Source organism: Monodelphis domestica, chromosome 1, assembly GCF_027887165.1.
Source record: "Monodelphis domestica isolate mMonDom1 chromosome 1, mMonDom1.pri, whole genome shotgun sequence".
Classification (NCBI taxonomy): Eukaryota; Metazoa; Chordata; class Mammalia; order Didelphimorphia; family Didelphidae; genus Monodelphis; species Monodelphis domestica.
In genome coordinates, this window is record NC_077227.1 from 474353982 (window position 1) to 474381278 (window position 27297).

Here is a 27297-nt window from a genome sequence, read left to right on the forward strand (position 1 = left end):
ATAAAAAGGCCATCTTTTGCTTTGGAACCAATACTTAGTATTGATTCTAAGATGGAAGGTAAGGGTTATTTTAAAACTGATTTTTCATTTTTGAGATGACCATATTTTAAAATTTATTCCACACAAATGAAATTTAAGTATTTTTGTATATCACATAGTATATAACTGATGACTGAAATGAATTTTTAGAGACTTTCATTCCTATAAATTTTTACCTCATAACACTTATAGACCAAATTTGTAAATGCCTAATTAAATAGGATATTTATCACTATGATTAGATAAAGTGTTGTGTCTGAAGCTAATAGTCTCACTATTAGCTTATTATTTGGGAGAAAAGCAGTTGATTGGGTCACTACAGTAACTCCTTAAGTGACATTTTAAAAAATGTGATATACATATTATAATCTATACATGACCATGTAACATGAATGTTATAATCTATGTGTGATATATTAATTATCCTTGAATGTTAAAATATGGTTAAATTTTATCTCAGAGATTTTTTGGTGTTATGGTAACCATCTAAACCAGATTAATTTACAGTTATTTTCAAAGATTAATGAAAACTATTCTATAGAGTAACATATTGTTTTAGTATAACATTATGGGGAGAGAGGTAGCAGGACCTATTTCTTCTTACATACTAAGGAGGCATCATTGCATATTGAAAAAAGCCCTGGACTTTGAGTCAGAAACATTGGTTCAAATTCTGGCCCTGACATTTCTCTGTGTGACAGAGAATGTCTTGCTTCTCTTCTCTGAGCCTCAGTTTCTTTATTCATAAGATGATAATAATATGCCACCTGCCTCAAATGGTTATTTTATAGAAAGGGCTTTCTAAGCTTTAAAATGTTATATGAGGTGCACAGGTCAAGACAGTAGTATACTTTATGGTGTGGTTCTTTTTTTTCTTGAAGATTCAATTTTTTCCTTAGATTTCTGGAAAATTAGCCATATCTTTTAACAAGGAAAATTTGGACATGACCAGATTTTCTTGCTATATTTCAGACTGTACAAATACTGCCAGGCTTTGCTTTTATTTTGTTTTATTTTTGCTTTTGTTTCTTATATAATTTTACTCTGACATTGGGTGGTCTTAAAATATATTTCCACTTGTATGTACATTTTAAAACTTTAAAAACTAAATTAAATGCTTACAAATTCACATTCCAAGTGGTTAGTAGGCAGTAGCTTGTTAGTGACATTTAGTTTAGCAAAGCTGATGGTATAGATTTATATTACCATTATGATAATATTTTATGAAGATGGAACAGGAAATGGAAAATTCTTTACTGATTCATGTTAATGAATTTCTGGAACACCTTGGGGTAAATTAGGCAGTCAATTTAAATAGGATGCTAATTAGTATATTCCTGAATTTTATTATTCAAGTCAGTGCTAGAATTCAAAGTGTTTTTTTAAAATTATAATTCTTTAACTAGAGTCCTTTCTTCTTTGTGTAGTCTCCCCAGGTAGATGGGACAGGCCACCAAGGGTGTTTCATATTGAGTGAGTGAAACATAAATTGCTGTATAATGATAGTTGAGCAGTCGGAAGTATTTACACCCCCACATCTCTTCCCATTCTACCATAGTTGAACTATCCCTTAGCAGCAGTCAAAATGCATTAGTCAGGGAAATGATAATTCTAAAGTTTTGTATGGCAATGTCACCCTGGAAACCAATTCCTCAATGTCACATATTGCTGCAAAGCAGTAATACCAGTGTGTATTTTAGTTTATGTCATACTTTCCCATTTTTTCCCTGATGTTTCCCTTAGCCTATTAATGATTTTCTTCTGACCCTGCTATCTTTGATGAAAGGGAATGAGTACTGTTCTTTTTCACAGCATTTAGGAATTTAATAATATTTTTTATTTAAAATGATAATGATACTAACAAAAGGATTACCCTTACCACATAGTTTTTTCAAAAATTGGAGTCACCATTGTATTCTAGATCTGATACTTTTTAAAGATGGCAAAATTAACCCTCTTGATATAAAAAGTCTCTGTGATATTTTGAGATATATTGAGATTTCAACTAATTGTCTAAACTTAACATGGTTACTAACACAGTATTTAGATTATATCATTACTATGAAGGCAAACGAGATTCTCTAGAAAATTTAGTTTACCAGCTAGTAATATTTAGTGACTCTTTAATTACATTAGGTATAATTACTTTGACCAATCATGCATAATGCAGCTAAGCTTGGCAGGATTGATGTTGAAAGAGTTACTGGTTGTATTGGCGATCTAAGTGTAGGTATCTTTGTTATGTCCTAACTACCACATCCTGATCTTCTTTAAAACAGCTTAGTGATTACTCATTCTCAGGTTCCATTTCTTAGGTCTTGTTCACTCAGGTTTGTATTGGAAAATTATATTTCATAAGATAGATTTTTTTTTTAAATCCTTACCTTCTATCTTGGAGCCAATACTGTAGATTGTAGACAGAAGAGCAGTAAGGGCTAGGCAATGGGGGTTAAGTGACTTGCCTAGGGTCAGAGAGCTGGGAAGTGTTTGAGGTTGGATTTGAACCTAGGACCTCCCATCTCTAGGCCTGGATCTCAATCCACTGAGCTACCCAGCTGCCCCTATAAGATAGATTCTAAACTGTATTAACTCCAATATCTTTCTATAAAGAAACTACCATTGATTTTGAGAACAGAGCTATTTAATGGTTTGGGAGGGAAAAATTCATTTCTGTGTTTTAAATATTAACAAAGCATATAAATGGAAAAATGATTCACCCTATTTTGTTCAAATGTTGATCTCTTCTCAAAGTCTTTTTTTTTTGTTTTGTTTAATAAATAACCTTTACCTTGTGGCTTAGAATCAGTACTAAGTATTAGTCCCCAGGCAGAAGAGTGGTAAGGGCTAAGCAATTGGACTTATGTTACTTGCCCAGGATCACAGTTAGGAAGTATCTGAGGCCAAATTTGAACCTAGGACCTCCCATCTCCAGGCCTGGTTCTATCTACTGAGACACCTAGATGCTCCATCCTAAAATTTTAATGATTATTCTCTTTTACTGGTTTCTATCCAAGAGCAATGAAAATGATACAAAGCCAGCACTCTAAGCAATGCTACAGTTTATAAAAATACCCAAATACCTTAAGTTTTTTTGAGAGTTTACAGAACATTGTGTACCTTCACTGTATTTCCATCCATCCTCAGTAGCTTCAAGATATGAGGTCAGGAGGGGGAAGCTGGGTAGCTCAGTGGATTGAGAACCAGGCCTAGAGACGGAAGGTCTTAGGTTCAAATCTGTCCTCAGACACTTCCCAGCTGTGTGACCCTGGGCAAGTCACTTAGCCCTCATTGCCTAGTCCTTACTACTCTTGTGCCTTGGAACCAATACGCAGTATTGATTCCAAGACGGAAGATAAGGGTTTAAAAAAAAAGGTATGAGGTCAGGAATGGATGTCAGGTATTATGGATAAACTTTATATAACTGAGTCACTTGGAAAATTTTATTGCTTGATAGGGACTAAAATTCTCTGATTTTAATCATCTGGTAGGCTACTTATAGTCAGGTAAATAGCAATCTCCATATCTTTATCTTCCAATCTGTAAAATTAAGAGAGCTTATCTGGCAAAGAGTCAATTAGGTAATTGCTTGTTAACACACCAAACAAACCATTTAATCTGACATTATTATCCACCCATATTTAGGGGACTTTTACCACTTAACTCCAATTAGTACTAGTAATCATGCAAATATGAAAATATTAACTTTGCCATTCCAAGTTTTAAAGTGTTTTTGTTTAGCTTTAATAATGACAAGCCTAATCTTTTTTTTTCCAGTGTTGTTTTTGGCATTTTTGTGATTTGTTTATCTGTTTGTGATACCTGGATATATTTTCATATTACAAATAACATTCTTATATGCTTTTCAATTTATATTTGTTGAATCATTGCCCTTTTTGGAAAAGCTTTAGTTCCTGAACAAATTTCAACAAATAAGAATTTATCAAACAACTACTCTGTGCCAGACATTGTACTAGACTTTGTGAAAGCAAAACAGTCCCTGCCCTCAAAGAACTTGCATTCTAATGGTGAAGAACTACCACATTTATTGAGTACTTGCATTGTGCATCCAAAGGTGAAACCAGTCACACACATACCTTGTCTTCAGAGTTTATAATCCAGTAATGATGGTTAAAAACAAATAGGCATACACTTATAATGCCAGTCATAATATAATAAGGGGATGCTTAACAGGATTATTTAAAATAAGTCAAGGTTGCATTTTCCAGCCTTTCTCCAGCAGCATAAATTTTCTAGATAAAACTCTTATCTGCCTTAGAAGGAGACTGACATTATGAACTTGGTCTGTACAACCAAGTGGATGTAGCAATCAGATGTCTAGAGAACTGTATTTTAGAATCTCTGGCTTATGAAAGACAAAATTTCCAAGAAGAAAAAAAAAAAAGCTTTCTTAAGGATTATGTACCTGATCTCAAACACTTTCATCCCTTGAGGATATGTGGATGCTATTATAGGATTTATGTCTAGATTTCTGTTCATACTACAATTTGATGTTTTTATAAAGGAGTAGGAGTGTATAGTCCCAGCTTTAAAGCAAGAGGAGTGATAAAGTATTATTGATTTCAGCAAAATATACATTAGATTATTTGTGGTGTTTTTTCAGACATAGTTATACTTCTTAGTTAAAATGCAAATGAAGAGATTTTCCAAAGAATCCTTTATTTTTATGAAAATGTTGGTATTCAGAAAAATTTTTCTCATATTCAGTATCTTCCCTTCTGTCTGGCTAATGGATTTATCTGATTAACTTCATTGACTACTTTTACTTCTATAAAATTTGAATGTGTTGAATGGATATTATAAGATGCACTGGTATAGTAATATTCTTGAAAACTATCACTGTAGGTCAGTGATCCACTCTTATGTGAGGATGAGTCATTGGAACTGGATGTATTTTATCATGTGTCGCATTGCAGTGCAAAAATAGACAAGTCAGGTGAAATCATGAAATACTGTATGAACCTAGGCAAAGTTGCTATTTTACGTAAAGATTATTATGCATTCATGACATAATGTGCTTCTCACAATGAAACAGTCATCTTTTCAAACTCAAATTAAACTTTTTAGGTTATTTGCTGAAGTGGGTTACAAAGATTTTGTCTCATTTTTAATTAAATAAGAGCTGAGATCCTTTTAGCTTTAAATGATTATTTCTAGACTCCACTGTATTTGATTCATCCAAAATTATGCATATCTAGGGGCAGCTGGGTGACTCAGTGGATTGAGAGTCAGGCCTAGAGATGGGCAGTTCTAGGTTCAAATGTGGCCTCAGACAGTTCTTAGGTGTATGACTTTGGGCAAGTCACTTTACCCCCATTGCCTAGTCCTTACCAATCTTCTGCCTTAGAACCAATACACAGTAATGTGTTCTAAGTACTAAGTACTAAGATGGAAGGTTAGGGTTAAAAGAAAAAGAATTTGTGCATATCTGGAAATTAGTTTTAGGAATGAATTCTAATCCATCATTGTTTTGAGATATTGTGAATGGTTAAAGGAAATGAGAAGAAAAGTTAACATTTGAAACTTTTTGTGGGGGTGAGAAAGGCAAGGACTTTGGAGGGAATCAAATCATATGTGACTAAAGAGGAAGGAGAAAGCATTAATACTGTACAAATACATATGGTATAATATAGATGGCATTATATGATATTGCTTAGGGAAGCTACTCTAGAAGAAATAATTTGTGCATGAATAGAAATCTTAAATCTTGATTCTCTGCCATGTGACTTAAAGCAAATCATTTAAATTCTCTTGCAGGTTTATTTTGTAAAAAACTGATAATTGCTGAATGTGCTGGAACTAAAAGAGACTAGTAGTGTGTGATATGGAAATCACTTTAAAAGACTGATATATATTAATTTAAGGTCGCCAAGGAATTCAGCTATGTAATTCCTAAATGAAAACTCAAGTCAGCAGTCAAACTTTTATGGAGTTTTTTAATTACAAACAGGAGGAAGAAAGGTATGAGAGAGAGAGAGAGAGAGAGAGAGAGAGAGAGAGAGAGAGAGAGAGAGAGAGAGAGAGAAAGGGGAGAGAAGGGAAAGTGTTAAATATGCTTCTCTTTTCCCAGTATTATGCTAGAGTGGTGAAGTGGGTGAGGTTCCTTTTTTATGAGTATTTTAACTTAAAGATATAATTATTGTATTTGAGTAATTCTTGGTTTAAAAGATGAGTCTCCTTCCCTTTTATCTGTAGGAGAAAGAAAAAAGAAAGCAGAAACCATTACTTTTTTTTTACATTTTAATTCTCTAGGGATAGATTTTAAACCATTTATTCCATCATCTAATGACATATATATTTTGAAAATCACAATTTTCTATCTACTTATATAAAATAGTATATTTAATATAAATCAACATATTGTAGAATTGGCAGACTGACCATTCTATGTTTATTTGCAAACTACAACATGCAGAGAGATTGTACTTTTTCTCTTTAATTATGCTGGATCATTTTGTCATATTTAGCATTAGTTATCAATACAGTATCTTACATCAAACACAGGCAATGTAGCACAATGGATAAAGGTCTGGTTTTAGGGTCAGGAAGACTTTGGTTCAAATTTCAGGCTTTACATATGTTTGTTGGCTATGTGACCTTGCCTAAGTTATTTAACCTATCTCTCTCCCATTCAGCTCTCTAAAACAACCAAGTTGCAGTGCTGTATTGGTAGAAAATTTCCATATTAGGAGTTTCTAACTGATGAAATCCTACTCCTACTCCTACTCCTTATCTCAACTTTGCTGTTACTGTTGAAAGTACTAAAACAAAAAGTACCACCAGCCTTCTAGCTGCCTGGTGACCTCTTTCATCCTTCCCTCCACATTTTCACTCATCCTACATATTAAAACTATTGTCAGATCTTGCATTTTTAACCTTCATAACATCTCATATATATACCCTTCCCTTCATTCACATAGTCACCACCTATATATAGGCCTTCATCACCTGACTAATTACAAAAACCTTGTAATTAATCCCTGTGCTTTAAGTCCTTTCCACTCCAATCCATACTCCACTTGGTTAGCAAAATTGATCTTTCTAAAATACAGATCTAACCATGTCACTTCTCTTTTCAGTAACCTACAGTGACTCCCTGCCAGCTCAGGTGTCCAACATGAAATTCTCTTTGACATTTAAATCCCTTTTCAACTTTGTCCTTTTCTATTTTTCCAGATGTCTTATACTTTACTCCTCTCAATGTACTCTACAGTCCAGCTACACTGACTGCTTACTATTCCTCATACATGATATACTCCCATCTCTTGACTCTGTACATTTGTGCTGGCTTTAAGTGTCTCTGACAAAAGTCTCATTTCCAAGATATTTAAGGAACTGAATCAAATCTACAAAAATAAGAACCATTCCCCACTTGATAAATGGTCAAAGGATATAAACAGGCAGTTTTTGGAGGAAGAAACCAAAACTATCAATAGCCAGTTGAAAAAGTATATAAATCACCAATAATTAAAGATATACAAATTTAAATAGCTCCGAAGTACCACCTCACAGTCATCAAATTGGCAAAATTGCTGGAGAGGGCTGTGAAAAAATAGGTACACATTTCTACTGTGTACATTTCAACCCAAGTCTGGAATGCTCTCCTTCCTCACCTCTAACTTTTAGCTATCCATGGCTTTCTTCAAAACTCAGCTTAACATTTCTATTGGAGGCCTTTCATCTTCCCCATTTGTGCTGCTCCCCTGCCACTAAGATTATCTTGTATTAATACTGTATGTAGTTTATATTTAAATAATTGTTTTCTTGCTATCCCTTAATTAAGATTTTGAACTTGAGAGTAAATGCTACATTTTTGCTTTTTTAAAAATTCCTGGTGCTTAACAGTACCTGGAATATAGTAAGTATTTAATAAATGCTTATTGACTATTACATGAATGAATGGAAGAAATAATATATTTTTTAATCCCTCCACCCTACCCCTGAAAAAGTCATGCATAAAAATATACACATATTTCAGTTCTTGAGTGGGTCATTGGACATAGCTAGGGACCCCAGGTTGAAAGCTGGAGAATCAGAAGGGAACTTTAAAGATATTTTAGTCTACTGCTTTTTATGAACCAGGAATCCAAGACTCAGAAAGATGTTATTACTTAGATTTACTTGGATAATAAGTAGCAGGTTCAAAATTTGAATCCAGTCCTTCTGATTCCAGATCTGGTGATCTCCTGGCTATTCTTATCCCCTGAAATCCTTTCTTAAAACTAAACATCCCTAATTTCTTCAACTGGTTCAAATGTGATATGATTTTGAGTACCTCACATACCTCATGACACTGTTGGTGAATGCTTTTGAGATTGCATGCTCAAACTGCAACTTCAAGCTGCCTGTGAGCATATGCCCTCCCCTCCCCCCAATTACCCCAGACAGTAGAGGGAGGAAGTACTTGCATTGGACAGCTAGACAGAGGGGCAAGGCATGCAAAAAATGTCCTCAGGCACTGTGGAGAGGGGGAATGGAGCAGCCTTTAGATCTGTGCCATGACTTTGCCAACATGTCCTTATGACATTTGGGAAGAGAGGGCAGTTGAGTGAATGGGCTAAAAAGCAATCATTGCTGCTAGAAGCCATTTAAAACACAATATTTTCTCAGTTTATAGGCAGTTTATAAAAACAGTTTGCCCTTGAGTGCTAAAATTATATATATACAGAGAGAGAGAGAGAGAGAGAGAGAGAGAGTGAGTGAGTGAGTGAGTGAGTGTAGAGCTGAATGTATTAATGAGTGGGATAACAAGAGAGCCAGAGCAGCCACTAGGAATCTAGTTACCTGGGTGGCTTTCCCTTGTCAATACTGGAACCAAAGAAAAATGCTTTACTTAGTTAATATTTATTAAAATTAAGCCTGAATTTTCATCTTTAAGTTAAAAAGGACAATTAGTAAATACTGGCATAGTTAGGTCATGTCTATAATTCTATTTTATTAGCATAATAATTAGTACAGTAGCTTGGTTATTTCTGATTCTCTTTATCAATATTTTATTATTTTTTCTAGTGTGTAAATGTGAGCTTAGAAGACCCTAAAAGTGTAACACATCATAAATTAATACATGCTGCTTCAGAGAGGGTCCTGACAGACACCAAAACTATCATAGAAGAAAACATTCAAGATAAAGGTAAGATAGTTTCATGATGAAGCTGCATTATAGCAATACCACTATATAAACATAGAAATTAGACATTTTATTAATTTGCTCTATTAATTCTCAGGACTGGGAATTAGAATTTTAAAAAATCAAAAGAAATTGAATTTGAATTCAAAAGTAATTTTTATTAACTTTCTGGAGTATTTATGCAAAATGACAGAAATATAAACTGAACAATAAAACATTTAACACAAGTTTTATGAGAAATATGTTTATTTTTCCAAGTAATATATAACTAATCCACAGAGAGCGCTTCTGTAATTTGGTCAACTTGATGTAAAATTATAACTGAAAGAGAAGTGGAATATATAGATTAGTAGAATATAATTTTAATTGCATAAACCACCTTTAATTTACATTTCTATAATTTACTTATAAATTATATGAGATTAAAGCGCTAAAGTTCCTTATAGCACTAACATTTATGTAGTTTACATGTTAAAGTTAAATGTCTATAAAACTATATACACATAATATTTTCTAAGCACAAAAGAAGGGTGTGTTGCAGAGAGAGAGAGAGAGAGAGAGAGAGAGAGAGAGAGAGAGACATCTATATTCATAACTAAAATAATGTGGTTTCACTATGTACTTCCTTCATCAAAATTGATTGTTGCAGGAGCAGCTGGGTAGTTCAGTGGATTGAGAGCCAGGCCTAGAGACAGGAGGTCCTAGGTTCAAATGTGACCTTAGATACTTCCCAGCTGTGTGACCCTGGGCAAGTCAATTGACCCCTAGCCCTTACCACTCTTCTGCCTTGGAACCAATACACACTATTGATTCCAAGACCGAGAAGGTAAGGGTTTAAAAAAAATAATCATTGATTGTTGCATTGGTATATGGTTTCCTTTAGTTGCTGTGGCTGAAAAATTCTATCACCTGGTGACTGAATCTCTATAAAGTTAACTAAATTAGTCCTTTGAACATCAGACATGTTGGACATTGCTGGTTTCATACTAAAAGCCCTTTTAGTTTAATAAGACCTGATACGGTTTGTACTCTGTAGCCTTTTAGAACCCATCTTTATCTCCATGCTACAGTTTTATTATATGTAGCTATATTAATGTGTGTGTTTTTAATAGATAATTCAAATAAACCTTTATTAAACAACTATCAGGTGTAAGTTCTGGTTGAGATTTAGTTAAGACATATACCCAATAGATACATACATACATATATGTGCTAAATTTAGGAAGGAAAATTACAGGATTTAGAGCCAGAATATCTTGATTCACATTCCATCTCCCACACTTACTTCTTGTAAAACCTTGGGTAAGTTACTAAACTCTCTGGGTCTCAGTTTCCTAATTTGGAAAATGGAAAAATGGAACTAAATTACCTTTCAGGTACCCTCACATCTAAGGACAGTTATGGTCATTCCATGGAGTGCTGGACCTGGAATCAGGAAGTCCTGGGTTTAGATCTAGCTGTAGATATTTACTAGCTGTGTGACCCTGAGCAAGTCAATTAATCTCTTTGTGCCTCTGTGTGTACTCATCTGTTAAATCCTATTTTTGAGGGTTGTGAGGATAAAATGAAATATTTGTAAAGCGATTTGCAAACCTTAAAGTGCTCTCTAAATGCTAACTTTGATGATAATGATGTTGATGTGTTTCGCTTTCTTAATGAAAACTCTGTCATGTCTGTATCTCTTTTATTTCTGTCTCTCCTAATACCTCAACCCCTCTTAACCTTGTTTTCACCTTCATCAAGACCTTCAATTCTTTTCCCTTCAATAATTTCTCAGGCTATTACCTTTGCTCAGACTTCAGTTTCTTGCATTTCTAGACCTTATAGTTAGCCAAATAATTTTTACACCTTATTCTCAAATTCCTTGCCTTTTGCCCTATACCTGCTCAGATCTTGCCAAACCTTAGTCCTTGGATCTCACCATCCAACCCCTAAATAAGCTAGTGGAATTCACACAAACCCATTTACTGGTCACATTACAAATTTATGACTAGCTTTAATTGGCCTTCATTGCATCACAATAATCCTTTTATTCCTTTCTAATTCATTCCCAATCTTACTCTCCACAAGTTATTCCAAACCTTTCCTCATGCTTCCCACACAGCTCCTTTCCCTTCCTCTCGTTCAAATGAAGGCTTCATCTCTTATTTTATTGGCTTCCTTCCTATCTGTAAAAAAAACCTTCATTACAGCTTACCATCCCTTCAAACTATCATCCTACATCTCTCCTCTGTTTCTCAGTTGAACTCCTAGAAAAAGATATTTATTACTTCCAATTCCTCTCCTCTTACTCTTTAACTTTCTACAATCCAGCTTCCAGTTTCATCACTCAACTGAAACTGTTCTTTCAAAAGATACCAATGGTTTCCTAATTGCCAGATCTGATGATCATCATTGTATCAGTTTTCATCCTTTTCTACATGTCTGCTGTACTTGAAACTACCCTCTTCTTCTGAATACTCTCTATTTTCTGTTGTCCCCCCTCCCTTTTTTTATAACAATACCCTGTCCTGGTTCTCCTCTTGCCTGTCTAAGTACTACTCCATCTCCTTTGCTGGTTTAACATCCATATCACACTTCCTAGAGTATTCCCTAAAACTCTGTCTAGGTCCTTTTCTCTTTTTCTTAATGGTCTCATCAACTCCTGGATATTAAACCACCATCTTTATGTAGACGTTTAAAAAAATCTATGTATTTAGCCCAATCTCTCCTAAGTGTCAGTGCAACAACACAAATTACCAGTTGTACATTTCAAATTGTGTTTCCCAGAGACCTCTCAAATCTAACATGTCTCAAAACCAAAGCTCATTAAGATCCATTTCTTTTCCAAACTTCCCTGTTTCTTCTATAGTCACCACCATTCTTCTGGTCTCTTGTTCTCTTGTGTTCTCCTTGACTCCTCACTCTTTCTCACTCTACCCATCCATTCAGTTGCCAAGTCTTACCTTTTCTAGTAGCTTCACAACATTTCTCCTATCTGATCCCTTCTCTCTACTCATATAGCTGCCACTTTAGTTCCTGCTTTTCTCTCCTTGATTATTGTAATCATCTTCTAATTGGTTTCTCTTCCTCCAGTTTCTGCCTGTTCCAATTTTTCCTACATACTTGCTAAAGCAATTTTCCTTAAGTGTAAATCTGTCAATCCCTTACTCAGTAAATTCCAGTTGCTTCCTGTTGCCACTAGAATAAAACATAAACTCTTTCTTCTATTAAGTTTTTAAAACCATTCACATCATTTCCCCAACCTATCTTTCCAGCCTCATATGTACATTTCTTCCCTTCCTGAACTTTGTGACCCAGGCAAACTGGCTTGCCATTCTGTTTTTCACACATGACACTATCTCATATTTGCTTTTATTCTGACTATTCCTACCTTGCCCCACTTCCTGTAAAGACTTCCCACTCACTTCCACCTCACAGAATCATTCTTTCAAGGCACTACTTAAATGTAATATCAAGCTTTTCCTGATTCCCCTGAACTCCTCCTTCCTAACTATTTTGTGTTTAATTTTATATATATTTATTTTGTACACAATTATATTTGTATCTGTGGGCAGCTAAGTGGCACAGTGATTAGAATCCTAGGTCTGGAATCAAGAAGACTTATCTTCCAGAGTTTGAATCTGGCCTCAGACACTTACTAATTGTATAACCCTGAGTAACTCACTTATTCCTGTTTGCCTTCATTTCCTCATCTATAAAATAATCTGGAGAAGGAAATGGCAAACCACTCTATTATCTTGCCAAGAAGATCCCAAATGAGATCATGAAAAGTTGGACATGACTGAAATGACTGAACAACAAAATATCTGTGTCTCCACTATAAATTCCTTAAAAATATATTATTTATTCTTTGTATTTGTATCCCAGATACTCAGCACAATGGCACAAAGTAGACCGTTAATAAAATAAACTTATTAATAGGTTCTAATAGCCTTTCAGGTAGTTTTAAGAATCAATGAATCCACTGAATTTTTGTTACTTTGCAAATCCCTTCTAGTCATCACTTTCACCAACGTCATAATGAAATATATCCTATAGCTTACCTGAATCCTGTGTCATACTTTTTATTAACTTTTCTTAAATTACCTCTGCCTATACTACTTTTTACAGCTTACAGACAACTGTGTATATGAGCATAGTGTAATTGGGCCTATATAAATAATAGAAATGTGTTTCCATAGACTCTTTGATTCAGAAGAGATCCAGAGAGAACACCCAAGCTCTTTCCCCCAAGCAATACAATATTTAAATGATCACAAGCACAGTTTATAGAAATACAATTTTTATGATTTTGTTGACAAATGTGATTTTTTTCTAGATGTCTTATTACTGGTAAAAAAACGAGCTCCTCCTCCTCCTCCTAAGATGACTGAGGTCTCAGCTGAGGAAAAGGTTAGTTTCAGATAAATTTTGCTGATTAATTTCAAATCTTATAATCAAAAGAACTTTTGCAAGTTAAGATAAATTTTATTGTTGGTTAATGCCATTACAGAGCAAAAATCTGAGTGATAAAACTATTTCTAGGTCCCAGCAGATTACCAATATAGTGTTTTGTTGTTGTGGTTACAAAGTTTTTTCCGTACTCTTTGATCTTGTCAATAAATGAATTTTTTCATCCCTGTACACATAATAGGTATTCTTTGTGTCCTGATTTGCCTTTTGTAAGAAAGGGGAGAAGGGAAGTGATCTCTGCTATTGTTGAGCTTTCCCAGTTGTTTTGTGCTACCAGTAAGCTAAAATTACCCATTACCTTCTTCACTCTTCTACACCTCAGACATCTTCATCAGCCCTGATGGAAAAGCTGGAAGAGCTCAGCTAATAGTGCAGCTCACCTTATTACTTCCCAAATATGTTTTAAAATATCTAGCACAATAAAAGAGCCTGAGCGAGAGAAGTGGTATTTCATGATATTGTCTCTGTCCCTCACTTTGTTAAAAACTCATCTTTGTTGCAAAACAGAGATATGATTTTATTAGTATACTTTTAAAAAATTCCAATTACATGTTAAAAAATTTTAACAATTTGTTTTTTAAAATTTTGCATTCCAAATTCTCTTTCAACCTCCTTACCTCCTCTCCCCACTGATTGAGAGGTCAAGCAATTTCATATAGGTATGTAGGTGCAGTCATGCAAAAACACATTTCCATATTAGTCATGTTGTAAAGAAAAATGCAGATAAAACACCCAAGAAAAAAATAAGTAAAAAATAGTATGCTTCATTCTGTATTGATTCTCATTAGTTCCTTGTCTGAAGATGGATAGTATTTTTCATTGAGTTCTTCAGAGTTGTCTTAGATCATTGTATTACTGAGAATAACTAAGTCATTCACATCATACACTATTGCTTTCTGTGTACAGTGTTTTCCTGATTTTGCTCACTTCACTTTACATTAGTTCATGTCTTTCCAGATTTTTCTGAAAGCATCCTGCTCATAATTTATATTTGTAGGTTTTTTTTGTATAACCCAATTATCCTGTAACCAAAGTTATGGAGCTTTAGTATCATCATAGGTTTAGAGCTGGATGGGAGCTTAGAGACCATCTAGTGCCTCCCTTTCATTTTATAGTTTTGGCCCAATAATGAAATGATTTGATTAAGGTCGAATAAGTGACATGACAGAGCCTGAATTCAAACTGTGGTTCTCTAACATCAAATTTAGTACTCTTTTCCTTCTACCTCATAGTAAGACTAGAACCCCAGGTATTATGACTCCAAGGCCAGAGAGCTTTCTAACCTTTCCCCTTCCCTTTCCTGGAGCACCTATGAAATAACAAACTAAACTGCTTTAGGTTTATTTTTCTTCTTTTTCCTATGCAGCAAACATACTAGTAAGGGATGGAATGACTGAAAGAATGCATTTGTGACTTCCCTAAGGCCATTCTGAGTGGCAGAGATGGTATTTGACTTCAAATCCTCTGAAAACAAATCTAGTCTCTTTCTACTTTATCAGTGAGATTTGATCAATAGCTCAATATTCTCTTATTTTGGTGTCTAAGAATAAACTTTCAGGGAAATTTAAAAGTAAAATCAGAAAACACCCCCCAAAACAAACAAACAGACCAAAAAACACTAACTCTCCAGGATTAACTACAAAGCCTATATTGCATAATAGTAAAGCAAAGTTTCATATTGCTGTTACACCATAGCCTAGGCATGTGGCCATTCAGGAAGAGCAATCTTAGAAGGTAAAAATCTTGGTCCCTCAAGGTATATTTATGTGTATTCATTTAACTCAGTTCTCTTGAAATTAAAAAAACAAAACAAAACAACTTATCCTTTATGGCTTAAGGTTTGTAGAGTAAGCTTTGTAAAGGATTAGAGAAAGTGATCATCCCCTGGAGAAGTGGAAGGCCAAACTATTTTAAGACAGAAGAGAGAGGGCTATGCTTATGTACTGAATACACTGAAAGAGTTATTTTAAGATGTCAAGCTGCCCCATCTACAGTTGGGCCAAATTGTGAGGGAATGGCTTTGGGCCACTGTGTGACCTCTTATCTTTAATTACACCTGGCTTCCAGCACACACATTGACTCGGCCAAACTCTTGCCTTCTACATCTCTAGAACACATATGGGTCTTTCTGCTCTTGTGTTGATGAGAATTACAGAGAGAAAAAAGTCAGTTCTCGGGTACATTTTTAAGTGTTTGCCAAGCTATCTTTCCTGTTAATATGCAGACTTAAAAGCCCTGTGTCTAATATGAATCAGGCAAATTCTTTATTCTGTTTTATTTATCTGACTTCTGTTTAACTCTGTATTGTTCCTGCTGCATTTGTTTTCAGCCTTCATTTTTAGCTTATAGGCTTCAAGGCATCTCATTGAATTTGAAATATATAGGAAAGTAAAATTAAATTAGTTAGCATTTTCTGAGGATTGTACTAATATCCACAGTATGTCCTAGATCAAGATTTCTTATTTTTGAGGGGAGTCATGAACCCTTGTGAGTCTGGGGAAGCCTGTGGGCCCATTTTAAGAACAATATGTTTAAATGAATAAAATAAAATACTTAGGATTACATAGGAAACCAATTAAAATATAGGTATCAGGGTTTTAAAAATTCAAATATGTAAGGTTAAGAATACCTGATCTAAAAAGAGTTGTTCTGAATACTCATTAGATACTTTGTGGGCAACCTTTGCAGGAACATGATTAGAAATTGCCCAAGATAAGGGATGGGCGAGTTGTGAGCTGCACTTATGGAGTAAATATTGAGACCACAAATCCACTGAAGTGTGTTAGACATGTTATGAAAGATGTAAAATTCTATAGCCCACCATAAAGTTGCACAGTATTTATTTGTAGACAGGAAAGGAATGTAAATCTGCACGGTTTATCAGGCAGAGTAGTGTGGTAGAAAGAAACTGGAGTTGGACTCAAAGAACCTGGTTTTCAAATTCTATGGTACCACTCAGTAGTTTTTAACATTAGACCAGTGCCTCTCTGAGCATTTTCCTTACTTAATAATGAAAATAATATTAATTGAGCTGTACTCCACAGAATTGTTATAAATTAATGTATATAAAGCATTTAGTAACCTATAAAGGGCCATATAAATATAGTGTTATTATTTTTAACTCTTCTTAAAATTAACATATCTACATACCCAAGTACAGCTGATTAGAGCCACCTTTTAAGACCTATGACTTTAAAAGTTAATTTTTTTACCCTGATTCCTCATTTCTAGTTACACTAGTCTTTTAAGACATTATGTTTTCCCTATGTCCTAAATAAATAATATATCCCTGGTATGTTTTTGTGACTAAGCAATATAAAGAATTAATTTGAAAATTCTTATTTCAACCTATATGTTTTAAAGAAAATTTATTTTATTGAAGTTCTAGTTTAATTTCTAAGCTTTGTCTGTTATTTATTAAATTAATTCCCCTTCTTTGATGGCTCTGTTTTATGTTGCTAAGTTTATTAATTTTTGTGTAGAAAAAGCAAGAACAGAAAGCTCCAGATAAAGATGCTATTCTCAAAGCGACAGCAAATATTCCCTCCCACAGTGTGGACCGGACTGTGGCGCATCACAGCATGAGAGATGTGAGTATTGGAAGATGCAACCTTATTTGGCACATTTCTAAAATTCATCTAGAGAAAAAAATAATTTTAAGTCCAGAAGATTTTGATTAACATGTGAAGAAAGGCTCTTTGAAATTTGGATTTGGAGAATAAGATTATAGCTTAAATATATGGATGATTCATAGCATTATCAAATCTTAAAGACTTAAAAAATCATCTAGTCTGGTCTTCTACTGGCCTAAGTGTGAATCCTCTTTCCATAACTCTGTTTGATAGTTTTCCAGGCTCTGCCTGGATTCTTTCAGTTATGAGGAATTCACTTTTTACTTTTTTTTTTAATATATTTTATTTGATCATTTCCAAGCATTATTCGTTAAAGACATAGATCATTTTCTTTTCCTCCCCCTCCACCCCCCATAGCCGACGCGCAAGTCCACTGGGCATTAGATCACTTTTTACTTTTTAAACAACTCTTTATTACTAGAAAGTTCTTCCTTATATATCAGTAAAATTTGCCTTTAACTTCCCAATACTGATAATTATTCTACCATCTGGAACCAACAGAAGAAATCCCCCTTTCATTTGATAGCTCTTCAAATAGCTGAAGGACCATAGTCATATTTTCTCTTAAGTATTCTTTTCTTTAGGTTCATCATCCCTATTTTCTCAAATATTCCTCATATGACTGGATTTTGGCCTCTTTTTTAGAGTTTGTTTACTTTCTTCTGGACATGCTCCAACTTTTCTGTTCTTAATTCAGTGCTTCGTGGTTCTATGATTTCATCAATATGAACAATCTTTTCACTGATATAGGTTATAACCCCTTTACCATAGTTAGTAGAAAGTCTTCATGAGTCTCTGTCTCCCAACAAGTTAGTCACCTGATGGCCTAACCTAGAATGAAGAACATCTTTACATTTTTAATATGTTGGTCCTTAGGTGGCAGGTAGATATGGTCTATCACCAGGCCATCCTTTTCAAAATTCCTCATAAATTATGGCAAATGGAACTGAATGTGGTATTTTAGGTATGGTCTGTAGGCCTGTAGAGTAGCATGAACAGTAGCCACATTTTCTCCCTTTTTCTGGACAATGTGCCTCTCCTTCACTTGATATGAACACTGCTTTTTTATAGATTTTTTAAGATAACTTAATTTTGGTCCCCTGTATTTCATGTGATTTGAACATGTTGGTTTCAAGTTCATTTGAATGAAATCCAAACTAAGATACTGAGTTTTATTCATATAGTTTGAGTAGCAGCAAGTTTGATTATCTTCTGTGTAGTCTAACTTAGATTGGTAAAACAGTCTGACCATATGATGGTGGCATGAGGCTTTCTTCCTCAACACATTATAGAAATACTTCTCTTGAGATTGTCTAAATATTTATTTACTAATTAAGATATCATTATTGTTCTAAAGAAGCCAGTGTAACTGTCTGCCAGCTTGATGTGTTTTTGATGAATTATTCTGTTTCACTGAACTTAATAATTCAGCACTCTTTCTTGCCAAAGTTCATATGGAATAATAAAACTCCTTTATTATATTATTGGGGATAAGATCCACTATATAGTCTAACAATGTTCTTCAAGAATTCTCCTGTGTCAGTTAGTCAGCTAACATTTATTTAGTGCCTCCTGTCTACTAGACACTGCTATGTTCTAGGGCAGTGATGGTGAATCTTTTAAAGATGGATTGCCGGGCCCTGCCTCATCCCCCAGAGACTGAGTGCTGTGCCCCTCCTTGCCCCTTACTCCCACCTCCCACCCTTACCCTCTTACCCCAGACAGGGGAGAGAGGAAGTACTCCTACTGGGCTGCTAGGCAGAGGAGCAGATAATGAAAGGCTCATGTGGAGAGGGGGAGAGTAGCCCCAAGGCTCTGCTCTCCTCCAGCTATGCGCCACACTGTGAGCTATGCTCTTCAAATCTAGCTCTTCTTCAGCCCCACCACGGGTATCACCTTCACCACAGACTCAGTAGGCTGCCATTTGCACCACACCCTCATGCAGCATGTGAACTCCCCTTACCCCCCAGCACCTTTTTTAAGATAACTTAATTTTGGTCCCCTGTATTTCATGTGATTTGAACATGTTGGTTTCAAGTTCATTTGAATGAAATCCAAACTAAGACCGACAGGGGAGGGAGGAAGAGCTCTTGTTGGGGTATTGGGCAGAGGAATGGGTGAAGTGAGGAATATCCTCAGGCCCATGGAGAGAGGGAAGAGAGCAGCTCTGCCCTGAGTTTCTCTGGCTTTCTAGTAATGCAGCAGTTCTCAACCTCTCAATTTGTAGCAATGAGAATACATAATGCATATCAGGTATTTACATTCCGAATCATAATTGTAGCAAAATTACAGTTTTGAAGTAGACACCAAAATAATTTTTTGGTTTGGGGTCACTGCAACATGAGGAACTGTATTGCGGGGTCATGGAATTAGAAAGGTTGAGAACCACAATGAATACTGGTGGATGACTGCAGGTGTGTCCACAAAGAGGACTCTGCGTGCCCTTTTGGCCCATGCACCATAGATTCACCATCACTGTTCTAGGGATACAAAGAAAGGCAATGGTTCTTGACTGGGTTGGGATTGGGGGGGGGGGGCAGGCAATATTTTTTTGTGTGTGGGAAGCTAATATACTTTAATTTCTGCTATATCAAAGTCCCTGTAATAACCATGGTATAATGGACTTCCTACTGTATTTCCAACAATTATTTCCTTCTAATTTAGAAAAGCCATTTGCCATAACAGACTATATTAAGACAAGTCATTATTTCAATAAGACTGAAATTAGAAATCTATGTATGTTTGTTCCATCAAATTAAGGGAAGTCCGTTTCTCTTATTAAATGAAGCAAAAGAGATGTACAGAATACTTAGCAACCAGTTAGCATAATGTTGTGTTTATTAAATGAAGCAAAGCTAGGATTGTTCTATATATTTAGCAACCAGCTACCATCACTTTGTGCTTTTATACTTCTGTATTATCCAGAAAGATTCCTGGGGCACTGGGGACTCCAGACTATATTAACAAATGCTAATTTAAATAATAAGAATTTGTTTACATTTGAACTATTCAGCTAATTTCCATATGTTATCTCCTATTGAGTATATGAACAAGAGAAATAAAAATCTTGTCCCCCACCCCCAATAGATTTTGGCCCGTTTGAGTAAAATAGCAACATAATTTTGATAACCTGAACCTGATAGCTCAAATACATAGCCTCTTTATACATGAAAATCCTAGTATAAGATAATGCCACTTATCAACCTAGTTCAGTATTTTGGAGTCTTGAAGAAATCACTTACTTTTTTTCTTTCGTTGCAGTTCCAGACAGAACTCAGGAAGATCTTGGTTTCACTTATAGAGGTGGCACAGAAATTGTTAGCACTGAACCCAGATGCAGTTGAATTATTTAAAAAGGCAAATGGTATGATCATACCCCAGATTTATTTTATGGTATTATACCTCAATCAAAATGGAATGTCTAATACTTAAATGAACATGTTATTTCCTCATGCTATTTTCCTTTATCAGTTGATTATGACCTATAATCCTTAGTAGGTGAGCTGGCAGAAAGAAGACTGTGCTCTCTGTCTCTTGTTCTGTCTTTGTCTCTATTTCTCTATTCCTTGCCTTGTCTTTATCATATGCTCTTGCATTAATCAGCATCCTTGTGCCTTACAGACATCTTCAAATTATGTAAATGACATCTTGTCTTAATCTAAAATGTACTAAGGTGATGTAAATACCATTTATGCTAACATTTTGTTAGTATAGATGGAATTTTCGGTTTTATCCACACTGTGTCACACTTTTTTTTCTATTTTGCTAATAGCAATGTTGGATGAGGATGATGATGACCGAGTAGATGAAATAGCTTTAAGACAACTTACAGAAATGGGCTTCCCTGAGAATAGAGCTGTGAAAGCACTTCGTCTCAATCAGTATGTATTTTTATGAACAACAAAGAATGAGGTTTTTCCCTCCCCTGACCCTTACCTTCCTCCTACTTTGTTGAGGGATAGCTTTGAATACATGGATTTTCAAACTATTTGGCATCACAAAATCAAAAGTTTTTTTTTACATTTTATTTGGTAAAGGGAGTTGAATTTAAATCTAAAACAATAGGAAAATTTCATTATCTAGTCTCTTATTTCCTCCATGCTATGCATGTGTGCATGTGTGCGTGTGTGTGTGTGTGTGTGTGTGTGTGTGTGTGTGTGTGTGTGTAATAGCAACAACTTTAGATTATCTATCTTTGGTATTATTCTCAAGACTCATGTTTGCAAATTAATTCTCTATTCATGTACACATTTAAAATAAAAGCAACTTATAAATCAAAGAATATGAATTGTTTCTTCCTCTGTTGGACATAAACCTGTGTTGTATGCTGTCTCCTTTGATTACATCTTCATAACCATTTGCTTCCAAGTGTTTTAGTGTTTTAAAAAAATTCCTTTCATAATCTTTGATTTGTACATTGTGGTTAAGCAAGTAACCTAGAAAACTATAGCTTGTGACATTGCATTTCTAAATGTACTGTTATCCCTTCCACATTGCAACTTTCCCCATCATAGTTTCAATGTCACTGTTCACCATGAGTAAGCAAATGGGAATTTTTGAGAAAGTTTTGCAAAAGTTATAGACAACACAGAAAAAGTTTAGAAATGCAGAAATGCATACTTAACCCCAAATTTACAATAAGGTATTGAAAATACCCCATAAAAGAAAAAGAAAAAATTCAAACTTCTTTGGTATGAAGGGAGGGCCAAAAATTTTTACACACATTTTCCACATTTTTTTCCACTTTTAAATAAAGTTTATTTCAGTATAACTATGCTTAGGGAAATATGCGTATATGGGTTAAATAATATAATGCAGTTTTGCTTAACTTTACACTACAGTTTGAATCAAAGACTTGACATGGTTTAGGTTTAAAAACAAAATAAAACTAAACAGGATTTGAAATCTGGTTTATTTTTCATCTATTACAAATATATAAAATGATCCTCAGTTGCTACTATAGTAAGAAGAAAGAACCATGAGAAACTTTCCTTTGGTTTACTTCAGAAAATAATACATTTGTTGCACTGTAAAAGCTTCAAACATGGTACAACGCAACATTATAAAAAATGTTTCAGTGCCAGCTTGCAAAAGTTCAGTAACCAGGGTAGTCTTATAGTAGGCGCTGTGCCCTAAATCCCTGCAATGTGGAAGGGATATCTGTATTTCTAAAACATTAAAATTTGTAAATTCATGTGTAGTTCCAGTTAACATTATTAGAATTGTTAAGATAAAAGTCACTTCTAGGGATTTTAAAGGAAATTAAGAATTTCACTGAGACTTAAGCAATTAACTCATTGATGTTTTAGAGAAACTTTTGTCATTTTACAGCATGTCAGTAACACAGGCCATGGAGTGGTTGATAGAGCATGCAGAAGATCCAACTGTGGACACACCTCTTCCAGGTCATACTTCATTAGAAGCTGCAGGTGCTTCTGCCTCCTCCTCTCAAGCTTCTGGTGGACTAAACACAGAAAGAGAAGAAGTCAAGGATGAGCTAACAGAAATCTTCAAGAAGATACGTAGGAAAAGAGAATTTCGGCCAGATCCACGAGTATGTTATATTTGATATTTAAATGAATGTTGGAGTTTTTTTGTTTTGTTTTTTGTTTTCTTGCTCTTCAAGATATTTGTTACTTATATTTTTATGGAAGAATGTTTTGGCATTGATAACTAACCTAGGTTAGCTTCCACTTTTGGAGAAGAAAAGTAATGAACTATGAAATTTATGGCCTAATACCCAAATAGACCAAATTCATTCAGAACTGAATCCTTTGACTTCTTTTTATGCCTGGCATTCAAAGGCATAAAATAATGGATTGACACACAATTCTTGTGCAATAATAAACATGTGATTTGGCCATATGTGTTAGGTTGAAGGGGGCTACCCTATGAATTTGTGTTTTCTTGTAGACCAGCTGTAGCATAGAGCCTTTTGTCTTAGTGCCTTATATTATCTAATTAAATAGAGTAATTGATTTGTTAGTAGAGGAGAAAAGAAATGATTAAATCTAATTTATTGTCTTTTTGCTTATGGCAGTTGCAGAGACTGGAATCTTTTGAGACTTGGCCTTACCCTTAATTATATTTTTTTTATACTAGCTTTATTTCATCACTGTGTATCACTTTAGCCTGTTTTCTAACTTAGCTATTTTATTATGGGACATTGAAGTGGTGGACTGGATAGAGAGCTCCGTCTGGAGACCTGAGTTCAAATTTGACCTCAATTATTGCCTATGTGTCCCTGGGCAAATCACTTAACTTCTGTTTGCCTCAGTTTCCTCAACTGTGAAATCATGGGGATAATAACACCTACTTCCCAGAGTTATTGTGAGGAACAAATGAGAAAATAATTGCAAAGCACATAGCATAGTTTCTGGTATATAATAATTGCTGTAGAAATGCTGACTATTATCATTGTTGTCAATTTTGGATTTGTGGTTATTCAGTAGTGTCCAACTCTTTGTGACTCTTTTTGTGGTTTTATTATCAAAGATATTAGAGTAGTTTCCCATTTCCTTCTTTTCATTTTATAGATGAAGAAACAGAGGCAAACAAGGTTAAGTGACTGTCCCAGGGTCATACAACTAATGAGTGTCTTGAGGCCACATAGGCCACATTTGAATTCAGGTCTTTCTGACTCCAGGTCCACTGCGCTCTAGCTATCCACTGAACCTACCTTTTTTATTTTTTTTAACCATATTCTCAGTTTGCTTAGTATTATCCATATATTTATTACTAAATAATCCAAGACTACCTAAAAGGCTTTTTGGCTGTTTTCCTCTACATCATTTTGTTGGTACCTAAAATTAAGTATTTTCTTTTTTTTAATAGTGATTTGTAAAAAATATAAGATCATTGAAAAATCTTTCACTCTTTGATTAGTCTATCCACAATTATAGCAAATAACAGTTACATACTCCAGAATAGTGTAGCTATATTAGGAGAAAAATGTATCATCAGTCTAGGGTTAGTGTAAATGTATTAGAAATGTGCTAGTCAGGTGTTTGAAAACCTTGGCTCCTTCAGTCCCATCTATTCTACCAACTAACTATAATATGTGGCAAGTTACTTAACCTTCATTATAGATAAAGCATTCATTAATGTTCTTGCCATATGCTAGGCACTGTGCCTTATGTTCCTTTTAAAAATGTAGGGATTGGACTAGATGTTCTCATCCCTCCAGCAGGAACTTTTCTTCCTAATCTTTTCCTAGATTTCCTAGAGTGGAAATAGCATAGCACAGTGGCAGTAACACTGGAATAAGACTCAGGAAACCTGAATTCTAGCCTTGGCTCTATCTGTCTTTTTGACCTTGGACAAATTAATTCCCCTTTTAAGACCATAGCCACCTTATTTGTGTGTCTGTCTTTGTATCTTCACTAGGTACACAAGTGCTTAATAAATTCTTTTTGTCTGCTTGTCCATCTATAATTAGTTGAAATGGATTATGTCTGAAGTCCTTTCTGGTTCTAACATTTGAGAATTCTATACTGACATTCTATCCTTCATTTAATAAGATCATTTTCAGATTGTTTGAGAATAGACAATATTCAGTCCATATTACAATAAGGTTATAAGACAAAATAATGATAGTAAATCTAGTGGTACTGTATTAAAAAGAACCATCTTTTGCTGAAATGACTGCTAAAGAAAAGTGATTTAGCTCTATGTGAAATGTCTTGTTCATTGAATTTGCTGACTTGTTCCCTGTGAGTGTGGTATTTAATGATCTGTGGAATTCTCATTTAGGCTGTCATTGCTCTGATGGAGATGGGATTTGATGAAAAGGAAGTGGTAGATGCACTGAAAGTAAACAACAACCAGCAAAATGCAGCAGTGAGTAACATATAGTTGAAATATTTCGAAGTGAAATGAAGATTTTTGTTCACTTCATGTTTTTCTAAACCTAATTTGAAAGTGTGGTTAACCTCTTTCCCCCTTGTTTCATAGTACTCCCGTACACCTACTATTTGCTCTAGTAAAACTGTACTATTTCTGTTTTTCACTCTTAATTTTGCCCTTTCCTGCTTCTATATGTGTATATAGAACACATGCTGGGGACTAATTCAATTTCCCTTCTCCCCTTCCTCTCTTATCCCCACAAAATCTGTTGAAATCCTGTATTTTCAAGACCATGACTTATTTTTTTTAACTCTTACCTTGTCTTAGAATTGATATTAAGTATAGATTCCAAAGCAGAAGAATGGTAAAGGCTAGGCAATTGACTTGCCCATGATCACACAACTAGGAAGTATCTGAGGCATGATTTGAATCCAGGACCTCCCAGGACTTGGCAGTCTATCCACTGAACCACTTTGCTGCCCCAAGATCATGACTTTTTCATGATTCCCATAGCTAAAGGTTATTATTTTCTCTTTTAATTTCTTGGGACATTTTGTTTAGAGTCTTATTCACTTAATCTTTTGCTAACTTGGACATGTACCATCCCCTCCTGCTCTATTATAAGTTCTTTAAGAGCAACAACTGTCATTTTTCATCTTTGTATCCCCCCAAACTAGGTTACAATCACCTGATAAAAGGAAAATACATGGAAAACTTAATATTAAAAATGGCTTGCATTTCCTGAGTACACACTAACCATTGGTAGGAAAACTGCTTAGGAATAATCCAAGAAGTATGGAGATGAAGTTGGATATCCACATATTGGTAATAATTGCTAATGTGTAAGCAGTTTAACGTTGTTGGTCACCCAAAGGAATTAGAGAGTTGTTCTAATATATTGTTAGCAAAGAATTAAAAAAAAGAGAACCATTATAAAGAATATAGTCCATAAAATGAAACATCTATCACATACCGAGAGAGAAGTGGATAGCTCTTGTGCTCCACTGATTATGATGTAGTGTTAAGAGGTGGGGTAGAACCCTATTGGAGGACTTATGGTAAGAAAGACATTGAGAAGAGCACCACAGGATGAGAAGGTGTGGCTATCTCTATCATTGGAGAAGTTCTCCAATTAGTAACATCACAAATTCACCAAAGTAACACTTGAAAACAAAGTACATGAATTAATTTTGTATCTTCATAAAGTTTTTGTGGCTAATGAATGCCTTTGACCAATTAGCTAATTTTCCACTCCATGATGATAATGCTTGGCATTTTATGAGAGGTCAGAAAGGATGAAGATTGAAGGAAAAAATGTTAGATTTGTCAATTAAGAGGTCATTGGTGACTTTGGACAGAGCAGTTTTATTTGAATGATGTGTCAGACTATAGAGAGTTAAGAGAGTAAGAAGAAGGAAAACTAAGTCATTGACTATAGACAGCCTTCATCAGGAGTTTATCCACAAGAGGGAGAAGAGATGAGACTATAGCTATTGGGAATGGACGTAAGGACTTGGGGGGAATTGGGTGGACATAAAGAGTAAGAAGCTGGGAGTAGATGAGAAGAGATAAATGAGAAGGTGGAGATGTTGGAAGGGACAAGTTTTCTGGAGAAAACAGAATTGAATGGGATCCCTTGAGTATTTGGAAGATAATATGTTAGCTAAGAGAAGTCCATCTCTTCATGTGAAAGAAACTATGGTGAGGATAGTGGATAGTAGTGGAAGGCATCTGAGTGATGTAAGATGAAGAACAGGAGAAGAGAAAGCTCTTGTCAGATGGCTTCATTTTTTTCAGTAAATTGAGTCAAACTTCTTAGTTGAGAGGTGACAGGGAAGGGAAGCCATGAGAAGTTTGATGAAGGAAGAAAAGATTTGGAAAAACCACTATGTAGAGTGGGTTAATTAATTAGTTATAGAGTTATAAAAGTATTGACCTTGCCACAGTGAGGGCCAAGTTGAGATTATATAACATAAATTTATAGTAAACCCAGTCTGCACAGTTTTATGCTTTTTTGTTGTTGTTGTTGTTCATCAGCACATATAGGAACAAAGGCAAAAAATGGTGGGAGTGATTCAAGGCTAAGGCTTTATAGGGCAAAACACAGAGGTAATAAAGGGTAAAGGAACTTAAGAAGAGGGCAAAATAAAGTTGAATTAATTCACCCAGAGGTCAATATAG

At 34.8% G+C, this 27297-nt stretch overlaps 1 protein-coding gene across 1 annotated transcript in view; it reads left to right on the plus strand.

Moving 5' to 3' along the window:
* Window positions 1-27297, plus strand: part of UBAC1 (UBA domain containing 1) — a 42546-nt gene that overhangs the window by 2747 nt on the left and 12502 nt on the right. Inside the window, exons 2-8 of the mRNA XM_001366381.5 lie at window positions 9067-9187; window positions 13506-13579; window positions 17122-17229; window positions 20533-20635; window positions 21044-21152; window positions 22603-22825; window positions 25024-25110. Of these exons, the coding sequence (XP_001366418.1) occupies window positions 9067-9187; window positions 13506-13579; window positions 17122-17229; window positions 20533-20635; window positions 21044-21152; window positions 22603-22825; window positions 25024-25110 (825 nt within the window). The remainder of the gene's footprint in view (window positions 1-9066; window positions 9188-13505; window positions 13580-17121; window positions 17230-20532; window positions 20636-21043; window positions 21153-22602; window positions 22826-25023; window positions 25111-27297) is intronic.